The 14,355-nt window shown below is 36.8% G+C and overlaps 1 protein-coding gene across 1 annotated transcript; it reads right to left on the bottom strand.

Moving 5' to 3' along the window:
• Positions 1-2,270: 2,270 nt before the first annotated feature.
• Positions 2,271-11,966, bottom strand: LOC104884900 (OVARIAN TUMOR DOMAIN-containing deubiquitinating enzyme 7). The gene is given in 13 exon segments (XM_048646297.2): positions 2,271-2,654; positions 3,197-3,273; positions 3,276-3,302; positions 3,488-3,609; positions 4,281-4,395; positions 4,878-5,027; positions 5,140-5,224; positions 9,028-9,089; positions 9,423-9,572; positions 10,000-10,075; positions 10,180-10,303; positions 10,389-10,410; positions 11,752-11,966. Coding segments are annotated over 13 exon segments (1,185 nt in total). The 5' UTR covers positions 11,800-11,966; the 3' UTR covers positions 2,271-2,527.
• Between the last annotated feature and the right edge of the window lie 2,389 nt (positions 11,967-14,355).

Genomic DNA, 14,355 nt, shown 5'->3' with positions numbered 1-14,355 from the left:
CACCTCTCCACACCTAGTGCGCCGCTGCCCTCCCGCCCAGTTCCGCGCCGCTACCCCCCCCCCTTGCGGTTGCGACATCTCCATCCCCTCCCCTTGTTGCTGCAACCCCGTCAATTCCACCTTAGACCCTTGCCGTCGTGACGTTTCCCCTCCCCTTGCCGCCGCGATAGTCCCCCTCCCCTTCTAGTCGCTGCATCTTTTCTCTCCCCTCCTTTTCTCTCGATTCTTCCATTTTATTCTAGGGTTTGTGGATGGGTGGTGGTTTGGGTGGTGGGTGGTTTTGGTGGATTTCAAGTGGTGGGTGGTTTTCACGTGTGTGGGTAGCTTGGTTGGGCGGCGGTTGAGCAGTTCTGGTGCCGGTTGGGTGGCTTGGTTGGGGGGCGGTTGGGTGGCTTGATTGGGCGACGATTAGGCAGTTCTGGTGCCGATTAGTGGGCAGGTGGAGGGGTTGGGTGGTAATAGTGGTTGGGTTAGGTGATTAGGTGGTCAAGTAGTGGTGGTGGTTGGGTAGTCAAAGATATGGTCAATGATGAATCAAGAAAGGGTAAGTGAAACCTTGGGGGGTGAGGGGAATAACAGTAGGGGACTTTGGGGGGTAAGGGGTGGGTAAAGGGAATCATGAAATCGAGCAAACAAACAAGGGAATCAAGTAAGTTGATTCCCTTACCCTTTCCAGAATACCCCTAACCAAACGCCCCTAAGAGAAGACGGTGCTAGTCGTTGAGGGATGTCCGCTCTTGCCGCTGCACAAGTAACTGCTCTTGTCTCCGTGTCCGCCGTTCTCTTATCCGCTTGAATAAGCTCACTCTTGGTTAGCTATGAACAAGGAGTGAAGAATGGCTAAGGCCAATCATTTCTTTAGTTCCATACTCTATCAAGTTTGAAAGTAAACTACCATTCGTTCGCTTTAAAGCACGAGCTTCGAGAAAGAGATAGATTTTCGATCTTGTATTCATCGTCAATCTCGATTCAACTACAAGCTTGCTATTCACTCGATTGAAAGTCGGATCTTGCCTTAACTCCCTTTCAGCAACCTGAACATGAAGATTTTTTTAGGAAAGTTCCAACCGAATGCGCTCGCGTCATCAATCAACAAAGAAAGCCCCTTTAAATGTTTTTAAAAACTTCTAAGTTAAAGGGGTAAGGGAACGGAAACAGCTATAAGGGGTGTTTGATATCGTAAATCCACCTCCTATGACCCCACACCAAATCCTCTCTCTTGTTGAGGTGCTAAATTTGCCATTAAACCATTCAATACATTTATGAAATCTGAAGAAACTAACCACAATGCATGAATCATAGATGTACATATACAACTTCAAAAGGATGCAGAAAGATGTAAAGAGAAAATAAAGAACTAAGGATGTCTTGGCCTACTGGTTAAAATTGAGGTGCTGCGAACAATAGGTCGCAGGTTCGAATCCCCCATCCCATTCTTTGTAATTTGTATTGCTTCCAGAAAATGAATGAAGCATCAAAAAAAGAGTTTTCTAAACAATTTTCAAAAGGAGGAGATAAGGGAGATAAAAAAAAAACTGTCAAGCGCTGCTCTCATAATGAGACAAGGGAGACTTTCTACGACAGTCACAACATAACTTCTTTCCATAGGTTGCATGGGTAATCAGCGTGAACAGAACATGATTTACCAGGCTGCATATAACAAGGTGTACACATAAGTTACAAGTACCTGAAGTTTGAATTAATAAAAATCATTACCCTCGAATGAATTGTTGAATCTAATGTTTCAAGTACAGGAAAAAAATTTGACACCACAAAACCCAAGTTTGGAGTGAGTTTAACGCAAGTCTTGGGGATAAGTCTTTGCTTCAAACTCTCCCAAGACTTCTATCAGACTTGCGTTAATGCAGTTTGCAAAGTGGAGGAGTCTTAACATGAGTGTTGAAAATTAAGAGTCGACTTGTCAAAAGATGAAATGGATTCAATAAAATAATGTTAAAAGTAACGTGGAGTGAGTTTGAAGAAAGTCCAAGAGATAAGTATAAAACGAGAATGAGTCTGAACCACAAAAAAGTTGGTAAATTTAGTGGAAAGCTGATATGGCACCTTCTGAAGTTTTGAGTCGAGTATGAGGGATAAACTCACAAGGATACTATTCTCATATTGGTCCTACATCAGAGTTCACTAATTCATCAGAGGAAAAAGAAAACACAAATGGCACCCCCAAAAAGGGAGCAAACTTCAACTTGGAAATAAGGAATCGGTCACGTGGAAGTTGGGATCAGTATTCGAAAGATACCTGCATACTTGGATTTACTAAGATATATATCAGACTTTGGATTAATATGTAGAGACACCAAGCTTCAAGTTTATGAAGTCAAATTTTTCCAAAATACAATTTGTATGCATCAGTTGCTTGAAGCATGATAATCATGCATGTTATGTAATGAGGAGTAATTTTCAAAAGCAGATGACGCACCATCTGCAGGGCATGCACATTCCTGTTTCTCAAATGTCAGCAAGAAAAATAATCACGCTATCAAATTAATCAATTCGTAATACCTCCATATCAAATACACAATGCACCCACATCAGGCAATTTACCATCTGATTTACAGGAAGCGGCTTTGGTAATTGGTAGAACCTTCTTCCCTTGCTTCCCTCTTTTACCCCTTCTAGCATGAGATTCAAGGTCGCTGATGACACAATCGAAATTAATATTAGGACTGATAAAGGAGGCATAAGCAGGATGCAGTTTCTTTGTTCAAATTAATGCTACAGTCGCTGCCTCACATAAAAAGGCAGGTAACTTTGGGGAGAAAGTACACGCAATACTTGAATCAATAAAATCAAGGTCATAAAAGTTTCTGCAACCAATGGCACCACTAACCTAGGAAAGATCGGCTAACTGTTTTTATTTTTATTTTTATTTCAAATAAAAATTTAACTTGGTGAACTAAAATAAAAGAAAGAATACTTAGGAGTATCCCTCCTCGCTCATAGCAACCGAAAGCAACTAACTCTCTGCCAAAGAATGGGGACTAGACTATGACAAAATAACTAGAATCTCCATCGCTAGGAAAGTCAACTATTCATCAATGCCAACACCAGCATCAAGCAACTTCTTGTTATCTTTGGAAATCTTGTAAATGCTTACTATAGGTCTAAAGCAGCTTAAAGTGAACAGAACACAATGCACACTATCCTGAAGGAACAAGTTAAGGAATAAAGAGCATACATTGTAACTTCAGAACAGGTCTTTCCAGAAGCTGCTCCACAACACGCCTTATATTTCTTCTTTGATCCACATGGGCAAAAAGCTTATTTCTAGGAATTTTCTGCCACTGTCAAAGACAAGTTGTGAACAAACTCAGCCCTGTCTTAAAAGAACCATATAGTATAGAAAAAACACCAGGCGTTCAACATGCACTTCTAAAGATAAGGACAGTAAGTATGATCTTGACAACCGCACCTTAAAACATGAAACAGGTAAGAGAAAATAGTATCAATGGATGAATATATAGAGCACCTTGTCACCCTTGGTAGATATCTTATCGCAATCAACTGTTTCAGTGTGGTTTGGTTGATCTTTTCCATCAGCACTAACTCTGTTTACTTCTTGCTTTTCAGAATATGTACTTTCATCATTTTCTACATAATCAAGGAAGATGGAAACGATAAGAGAACTACAATATAAAAGCAAAATGATACAAAGAGTAAGTTAAATTCAGCATGACGAGTCACGAGAATATAAAACCAAACATTCTACATCATATAACATGAGAAACACAAACCAACCAATACAAACACAAAGATAATATAAAGAAAAAAAATATAGCTCAATAAATTATACACAACAGTAGCACAAAAGTGAGCAGATAGCATATATATATATATATATATATATATATATAAGAGAGAGAAAGGGAGATCAGTCAGATATTGTGTTTTCTCCTTCTGAAGAGTATCCTAATTACTCGAAATTCTGGGAAATGTATTGAAGCGTTCACTGCCTTATTCATACAATTACTTTCTCTTACTCCCCCCCCCCCCCCTCCCTTCCTAAGTTGATCTACTTTTTCATAACACTCTATTCTATTACAGAAATCCAGTTGTAAATCTTTCCCAGTCACCCAGACCAAATGACAATGCTCTAAAAGCTTTGCATTCTTTACTTCATGTCTGATGTCTACCTAACTATCACATGCAGCAGGCCAACTTGCTTCCAGAAACATCTAATAAATATTTTTTCCCTAGAACAAAGCCACCAAACATTATCATGTTACGTAAATCAGCGTAAGCAAATACCAATCAATCATTACCAGTTCTATCAGATCCATGACAAGCACCATTTTCCTCTAATAATTCTTCAACTTCTTGTTCTTCTATCAAGAATTCAACTGCAGCATCAACATCACCATCCATTTGTAGTAAAACCTGCAGATAATTAAGTAAACAAGTGCCTGTTACACAGAATCACCATAACTTGCTTATACACATTCCAATCTCACACGTAACAATATATGGGAAGATTTTGAAAACTTTAGTTTGCAGCATCAGTAGAAGATGCTATACTAAAAGCTGAGGAAACATAAAGTAAAGAGAGAATAAAGAATGGTTACTCTTAAGTCTTGGTTGTTCTATCCAACTAAAATTGTAACACTTCTGTTGCCTCTTAATGTACTTATTGTTGATATTTTATCACAAACTTGAACTAAAACTAAGATTTCCTGCCAAGATGCTCATCTCATACGACCTAATGTTCTTCATACTTGTTCAAATTCATAGTACCAGATTGATCTGCCAATTAACCTAGTTGTCAATGCTCCTAGATAGTCAGTAATCGAAACTTACTATCTAATTATTACGAAACATAAGCTAAACAAAAATGCATAAAGTGGCTGAATATATGTCATTACCTGCCCCACTTTTTCAGCATCATCACAGCCACTGCCTGCCATGACCATATTGAGAGCTCCTTCATATATAACATTTTTCGAAGTTCTGGCCTTTGATTGAGCACCTGTACTTTTTGCGTCTTGGGAACTTGCTGTAAGATTAACATCACCCTATATAAGTAAAATAAAAATTAGGTTTCCTCCACGCAGAGTGTCAATTTACATAACGCATAGCATTGAAGGGTCAAAAAATATCAGGACTTGACGCCTAAAGATAGGGGACCTTTATAACTATAGGTTTAGCTGGTCCGCTGCAAAGATCTTCCTTTAATCTCACACTGTTGTAATGCTCTCCATCATGATAAGACCTGCATAAAGGTAATTGTAGGTCATGTTGGTGAAAATGACAAAAGACCCACTAGGTTTGTTTACAATCAATTACACTGCAAGTGCAACGACACTATCTAAGAAAAATAAATCAACAAACTCAAATGATATTGCAGGTGCATATAATCATCAAGTGCCTTGTTTTACTTCTTGATATTTCTTTCTTGCGGGGAGTGTGTGAAGGGAGAGTGTGTAAAGAGGCGTAGGCAGCACAAAACCGCATAACCTCCCTTGGGCATACCAGCACATAAAAACAAGTTGAAACCTTGGTTTTCGAGTGTGGGGGAAAGGGGTTAATCTCCATACCACTTAGAAGTCAGATCCACTTAGGAGTTGTCTAATAAAAACAGCTAGGTTCCCAATTTTCCCGTGCTTATTCCATGTTTTGGGGCCAAACTAACACCTTTTGTTGCTTTTGAAGATTTATCAAATATGAGAAAAGAAATTGACAGATTTTGGTAGATTCAAAGCTTTCACAGATTGTGGTCTATCTTTGTCGATTTAGGACATGTAGAAAGGAGATGGATATTGATGGATCCTACTCTGCTTCTGCTTATTGCGACAACTTATTGAAACTTGACGAGGAAGATGACATTCTTTTAAAAGAAGATATGTGGAACAAATATAATAGAGATGTCAGCATTAATGTAAAACATTGGGCCATTTGTTTGAAAATCCAGAAAACAGAAAGTTTAGTATTGACAGCATTAGTACAAGTATTTCAACTAAAGAGAACAGCTATGCTGCTTTCTTTAACTCCTTAATTTTCTATCTACACATGAACTTGCAGGTCCTAGTATAAGCGAAGAGGATAAATGCAAATCTATCCTGTTGGCCGTTGGGAGTAATTATGCCCCGGAGAGTTGGTATATAAGGGGTGGTCTTTGTAATTAACCCACTAGAAGGTGAGTGACCCACGAGGCTATATAAATGGAACGAATGTGCTGTGTAAGTACATAAGTAAGGTGACTTCTTATTGCTCGGCATCAAAGTCTCTTCCAAGTCTGTTCTACATGAAGTAGAAAGGGATAAATAGCAGTAGAAAACCTTGTGTGGCTCTCACGGATTAATAAAGGTGAGTTATTGGATATGCGTCTGGTGAAGCTTCTTCATTGGAACGTTAAAGGACTGGAAAATGCAGGCTTTAATGGGCTTAAGATGTTTCATGCTTTTCAAGCTGTACAATATCCAAATATAAGAATTACGAAATATTGGCAGTATTTATTCTGCAGGGGATTCTAGTTACCAGGGAGTTATAAGATGCTAGGCTGGATCCTTAGATTCAATACTAGCTGTGGGGTCTAATTTATGTCTGTCCTCAGTACTTAAAGAAGTAAAAGGTCGTTTCGTATGGTTTATGGTTCTTGGTCCCAATAAGCTTCCTTTGGCCAGTTAGCAGACCTAATCTGCAAATTAAATTGGAGGCTATTTCAATATACTTCACAATTGTCATGGGAGGAGGAGTAATTTTATGATAACTTCGAGTATGAGGGTTTTTAAACCCTTGTATAGCTGTATCCAAGACTCTAATTCAATTTGTATCCTTTTGGTCAAAGCTAAAGGAAACATAAGTTGCCTTCAAACTCACAAGTTTATGTGTACTAATAAAGGATGGATGGAGGATTCTCCTATATTGGTGTAGCACCTTAGTGTTAACCATTTCAAATCACAAGGTTGCTGGAGGTCCTGATTGATATCAGTCTCGTAGGGAAGGAGCTCGTGAAGGAAGTGGAGGTTCAGAACATAGATGAATTTGGGGATATCAAGAGCTTAGGATCAATAAGAAGCATCCTGTTAAGGCTATACACATGAAGCATGTCATTTGCACACAGATAAGATGGAGCATAATTGAATTACTCTTAGGCACAAGCTAGAGTTAACACCTTAAGGGGACCGAAGTATGAATTCAAAGATGGAATAGGAACAGGTTGAAGAGAGGAATTTATTTCAAAGATTTTCTTTCCAGTAGTTGATAAATGGAGCCGCCGAGGAGTAGAACTTATATAAGTAAGCTCATGGTGGAGATCCTCTGGAAGGGAGCAAGAGATTTTTCTGAGATAATCATATATTTTTATGAGAAACTTTTCGAGTAGGAAATGTTGAACTTTTAAAGGAAATCATTAAAGCAGTCTTTAGCATGGAGATTGCTAAACACCAAGGCCTAAAATCCTTTCAGAAAAATCGGGATGCGGTGAAATATGATTTACTGAGCTGTTTTAGGATCTCTAGAAAGTTACGGTTGTTTTTAGAAAACTCTCCATCTCCCACAGACCCTGATTTGATTCAGCTGTTTCAGGATCTATAGAAAGTTGCAGTTGTTTTTCAGAACACACATTCCATCTCCCACACACACCCTCGGGTTCTAGAATGAGTCTAGCATGTAATCCTGGGGATCAGTGTTCAGAACATCTGAGTCATTTCTTGCCTAACAGGAATGGTATTATAGTTCATTCTTGCAGGAACATAATGTTTTATTGAGGAAAAACAAATGTTACATGCAGGCTGCAGCTTCTACAGCAAAATTTGCATGCCACAAGGAGAAAGGACACAGAAGGTACCCTCTTTAAATTGGATTTCAATGGAACTTCCATTGACCTAAAGTTTCTTCCAGAGTTGTTAATTGGCGGGTTATGGAAATAGATTGAGAAGGTGTACTGGAAGTTGTCTTTTTTCCTGTAGTTTCTTGGTTCTAGACTTCTAGTTGATGGGTATCGAAAAAAATGATTTAATACCTGTCGAGGATTGATATTTAATTAATACAAGGTAACCCTTTGTCCCATCTCGTATGTCCCACTGTAGTATATGTCTTAAGCAAATTTGTGTCTCACCCGAGTCCAAAACACACAATCAAAGACATTGTACTACAGCTCTATGACGACTCATCATTTTCTTGTGAGTTGTGAGCAAAAGGATCAAGGGTGTAGCAGTGCAACAACTAGAATCATCTTGTTTGCAGCTAGAGCCTAGAGGCAAAACCTAAGTTAATAAGTAAAGATACCAACTAAAGTTCTGGATGTTAAAGGTTCCTGATCTTACATCTAATATTCAAAAAACCTGTTGCATTATATATGCCAGAAAAAAAATTCAGATAGTATATTAAGACATTCTTAGTGACAATAAATCATGGCAAATTCATATTCAGGAAAGAGCATTTTCTGGCACCAATATGCAACAGAGTTTCAGAAAGTAAAAGTCAAGTAATATGCCAGTTATCAACAATCAAAACCGCAAAATATTGCAATATTTTGTATGCATTACAAAAATGTAGAACAAAGATTAAATAAGCCAGACAATTTTCTAGTTTGAATTTTCCTTATCTCTAGTCCAAAAGTCAAAATCGAGAAGTATCTTAGGGTCATCCTTTTAAAGCAAGAATATAAAACCATGTCCTTAATTCAATGGCTTCCATAATAATCTACTAGCCTTACATGCACGACAACGCGTTCGATAGCGTGTAAAGTAGAAAATAAAATTAATAGGGTAGAAAAATAGTTTTTACATTTTGTTTTCTCAAAAAATTGATATTTACTTTAAATGTCCTACTTTCCCCCTTCTTTTATTCAAATAAAATAGTTAGTTATCTCCCTTTTTTTTTCTTTTATTCCTTTTTCTATTTTGTGGTGTCCCCCATGTGTTGCCTTATATAATAGAGATGGATTATAAGCACTTATGCAGTAGACAATTAGCTATGAAGCGTGATCACCACGAGAGATCCCATGCAAAAAGTTTGAGCCATTATCTATAACACATGCGACATTACGAAGCAAAAAAAAAAGGAACTTACAAATGAATCATGCATGTCTTCTGGTTTTCGAAATTTCTTATGTACCAACGAGGTGACATATGCTGCATAATGATCAAAATGGACGCAGACTATTCAGTATGGTGACAGAGGCAGATCTGTGTTCAGGAATGCCATGCAGAGCTCCAACTTAAGGAAGTGTAAAACATAACAACAATGTACGTTGCAGAAATTTCAATTCAGCTCTTTGAAGGAAGAGTAAAAGTGAGTACAAAGTTAGTTGATGGATAGGAGTTCACCAACAAAATTCAAATGATAAACATAAGCATTAATATCAAAGCTAAACCTATCAAAGGGAGCCCAAAAGATATATGTAGAAGCAAGGCAGGAACAAAAGGGATCCATAGAATTTAATTTAGGAAGGGGGAAAACCTTACACGATGAATACAGATGTTATTACGAGTCACAAGAGAAGCTGCTTGCAATTCCATATGTCCAGCCCATGTGCCATCCTTTTCCATTGTCTGGCAGTATTCATCAAATGGGACTTCATCCTCAATAAAAGGCTCAAACATATCACGATTTTTCTGTTTAACATTGATCAAAAAGTGATAAGTTCTTCTGAATCATACCCAAACTATTAGAACGACCATAAAGGCATAAACACTCATTTCATCTAGAAAATATGATAATTCGGAACTTATCTAGCTCTACAACAAGTTCCAAAATAAGACAATCCCACATGTGGAACAACTGATGGAGTTCGATAAAAAAAAAAACTCAGATTCTGCACCATAAGAACTAATAGAGTTAGACAGCAACACAATGAACAAACATTTATAAGCTTTCATCGATTTTTCTGAGCAACTTAGTGCACATGTATTTAGAATGCAACATGCCTAGTATAAATGATAAAAGAGTAATAAGAACTTTAATATCTCAAATCCATAAAGTTACAGGATGAGGGTGGAGAAAGCAACACCTAGAAGAAAACTACCTACCACGGTTACATACCACAATATACTGCACAACCATACGGCGATATTTTTCTTGTTCCTCTTCATTGCCCTCTAACTGATCAGCCAAAGCCCTGCAAACTAAAGAAAATCATCAACTCAGATCTCAATCAGCTAGTCTAGCACATGGTTGAAGGAGCAGTGCATACCAAAACAAAAATTACGTGCAAAAGTTTACCAATGAAAAGAGAATTTCATGTAAGCATGCAACTCATGATGATTCTCTGTAAAGCTAGGTGACAATATCAATAACCAAACCATCCATGTCTTGTTAGACCAGAAATTCTCCAGTAAACACTGACCTGAAAAAGCAATTACCATCAGCCGTCACTTGAATAATCTTCAATCCCAACAAATCAAGCTGAGCACGAAAGTTAGAAATGTCACCCTGTTTCCCATGCTTCTTGGCCTGGCCACAATACATATATCTATATAAGAATCACAAAAATCAATATTATATGGTAAAATTCCACTACATCACGATTCACCGTCATGGAATGCTGGAACCCCAACATCCATCAAATTGTTCCTTCATCATCATACACAAGCCATGGTTTTGTGTAAGGTTGACACTTAGATAGTATATTACATACTTACATTACTCAAATTCTTCATTAAATTCAAAGTAGAACCACAACCCCAACATCATTCAAGTTGTTCCTTCATCATCATACACAAGCCATGGTTTTGTGTAAGGTTGACACTTAGATAGTATATTACATACTTACATTACTCAAATTCTTCATTAAATTCAAAGTAGAACCACATTTATAGCTGCACTTAGGTCCTATTATTTATACCTTAAATAAATAAGTTTCGGTTTCATTTTGGGCCATTAAGTTCATATAGGCTCTGTTTGGTAGAGGTAAAACATTTTCCTGTAAAACTATTTTCCTCTATTTTCAATTTTACATTATTTGGATTGTAAAGAAGTGAGGGTAAAACGTTTTCCTATAAAACTATTTTCCTCTATTTTCAATTTTACATTGTTTGGTTTGCAAAGGAGTGTAAAACGATTTTTCCTAGGAGTAAAATTATTCTCCGAATGATAGAAAACCATTTTCTCTTCATAATGAAGAGAAAATTATTTTCCTCCCTTTTCCTTACCTCTCCTGTACAATTTTCGCACTACCTCCTTACTTTCATTTTCATTTTCCTTTTGTTTCCATTGTCAATTGTTTTCCATGAAAATCATTTTACAAAAAATGTTTTACACCCAACCAAACAGAGCCTAATCTGCAAAACGCTCAAACAATGGAAATTCAAGCGAGAAAAAGCCTAATCTTATACATCAGTGATCAGATTATATTACTCGATTCTGCAATTTTCCCACACAAAACAAAAGGATACAACTAATATTAGCCAAATCCGACCTCTAGGCATAAGCACATACATCTTATTCTTCGGAAAATTTATTCACCAAATCATCAAATAATCCACAGTAATTTAATTTAATTTGCTTAGCAGAGGACAACAACATATTAAAAAAAATACTAAACAAACACAATTTCAGTAGAAATTGCTTCGGAAATCAAATATTATACTGCAAAATTTAGCATTAATCACTAAATTAATCCAGCCAAAGCTTCATAGATAAGTTAAATAATCGAGAATTCACAGCAGGCATACAAATGTAATTATAGAACATAAAAATTCATAAGAATTAGGGCAAAGAAAACAAAATTGCAACAAAGAGAAACTGCATAAAATTACAGCAAGTATTTAATTGAAGAAATTAGTATGCAATTACTTGTGGTTGTTTCCGAGGTTTGGATTTATGATGCTTAGTTTGTACCATAATTTTTCACTTTATTTTAAAGAATTTAGCTTCGAACTGTAGGATATTTCCGGCGCTTTTCTGAAACAATTAGCAACTAAGCTCTGCTATCTGCTCTGTTGAATTCTATTAAACCCGCTAAAGGAGGAGAGAGAAAAATTTATCGAAATTATAAACTGCTCTGAATAAATACTTTGTTTAGGTTTTGATGGTGTTTTTCAACGAGTCTTGGCCTAGATTTTAATGGGCCAGGCCTGATATTTTTAAACGGCTAGGTGTCTTACTGAGTTGGGCCTCTAATAGGTGATATTTTGTACTTTCTTAGTTTCAAAATATAGTGTTTGTTTTCATTTTGAGTAACAGTGCGTTTTTTGTGCAACACGCCACACGAAATCCAAATCGTACGGTCACATTATTATAGCTTTTCCTCCCCCGCCCAATTCCTCTTCCCCTCACATTTGTTCATTTTCTCTCTCCTCTCGCCCCAAATCCCATATTCTGCCCATTTCCTTCGTTCTTCCTTCCTCCCTCCTCCCTACAAAGTATCCCACAAACAAAAGAAAATAACTAAATTGATCAATCAAAACATAAAATTAATCGAATACATTGTACAACAACCAGAATTCAGTAACAAGATAATGTAATTGAAAAAAATTGCGAGGAGAGAGAAAGTAGAAAACGAACATCTTTGAACTGAACAAGGCCGAGGTGTGGCCTGCCTCATATAAAAGTTTGTGTTTGTACCACCCCTTCAACTAATGGTGTGGTCATCCCCCTTCCTCTCAGTACCCCTCCCCTTCTCTCTCCTCGCAATTTTTTTCAATTATTTATTATCTTGTTACTGAATTCTAGTTGTTGTACAATGTATTCGATCAATTTTGTGTTTTGATTGATCAATTTAGTTATTTTCTTTTGTTTGTGGGATACTTTGTAGGGAGGAGGGAGGAAGGAGGAACGAAGGAAATGGGCAAAATATGGGATTTGGGGCGGGAGGAGAGAGAAAATGAAAAAATGTGAGGGGAAGAGGAATTGGGCGGGGGAGGAAGAGCTATAGTAATGTGGTCGCACGATTTGGGTTTCGTGTGGCGTGTTGCACAAAAAACGCACTGTTACTAGATTGGTTGAAGTTGCTCATTGGAGAGATTAAATGCAACAAGGGAAATATTATACCATCAACATTCAAGCATATAATAATTTTTTTTTTTTAAAAAAAGGGAAGTATATGATAGATTGTGTTTGAAATTAAATCATTCAATGCACATTAATCTGTGGTAAAATAAATTTTATGTAGGCTATATGCCTATCTATGGAACGGAGGGAGCGAGTATCACAATGTAAGGTATTAATACTATATATATGCAAGAGGTTAAGTGGTGGGTTAGTTGCCAATATATTGTAAATAAAGCAATGTTTCTTCCCCGGCCATAAAATGAGCTTAGGCAAGCTAACAAGGGGGAAGAGATGAAGAGAGTTTGATCCACATACAAGTTCAAAAGAGGTTTCATAATAAAACATTTGGCGATAGTAAGAGGAACTGCTCTAACTTATATAGTGGTACTTTCTCTCCTCTTTCTCCAATGTGCGACGACTCACATGTGCACAACAAACATCCTCTAACTTATACTGTGCTATTTTCTTTCCTCTTTCTCCAATGTGGGATGACTCACATGTACATAACAAGCATGAGGTTCAACATTCTCGATCCCTCACATGTGAGTATCCTTAGAATTAGAGAGCATACTGAGGCCCCTTATCATGTTGCTTGACAAATAAAATATAAACGGTCCAACAACCCGAGCTGTGATACCATGATAAATTTGAGATAACTGAAAATGAGTTAAGCAACCCAATAAGGAGTAAGAGAGTTCAGTCCACATACAAGGCTAAAGGAGATTTATATTAACACCAATTGACAATAGCTTTTTTAGCTTATATTATTGTAGTTTCTCTCCTATTTCTCTAATATGGAACAACTTACATATGCACAACAAACATGAAGTTTAACAATTACAAACCTTAATTACTAAATAGGTCACTCTGTAAACTAAAGTTACGATGAAGAAGAAAATAAAGTAGTTGACTATATAAACAGCGTAGCATCAGTAGTTGGTGGAAGTTGTATTAATGATTAATCTAGCATATGATAGACAAATGCATAATTTTGAGCAACTTTAGGGAGATGATAGCGAAAGCATATTTGTCATAGAGCGATACATGGTTTACACTTCACACAATTGACAATACTTAATTATCGTAATTAAGCAACATATCTTGAAGATAAAATAAACAAAGAGTGCATCTTAAGAAAGCATTTTGAAAAGATTGCATATAATAATACATGAACCAAATTATGGGGTAACAAAGGTGAAGTAGGACCTTTAATAATAAGTTTGATAAAGGTCCCAGCAACTAACAAAATTATTGTCTTTATAATGCTATCTTAGGAAACCTTCTATAATTATATACAGTTAGATGCCAAAGAGGTTCTATAATGGAATATAATTCCAATCATTATTATCCAACATTCCAACAAGAAATAGATATAACTATACAAGTGCACAAATTTTTTATATGTTC

The sequence above is a fragment of the Beta vulgaris genome, chromosome 6, assembly GCF_026745355.1.
Source record: "Beta vulgaris subsp. vulgaris cultivar EL10 chromosome 6, EL10.2, whole genome shotgun sequence".
NCBI classification, from domain to species: Eukaryota; Viridiplantae; Streptophyta; class Magnoliopsida; order Caryophyllales; family Amaranthaceae; genus Beta; species Beta vulgaris.
Note: the sequence above shows the minus strand (reverse complement) of the source record. Positions and strands in the feature narration are given on the sequence as shown.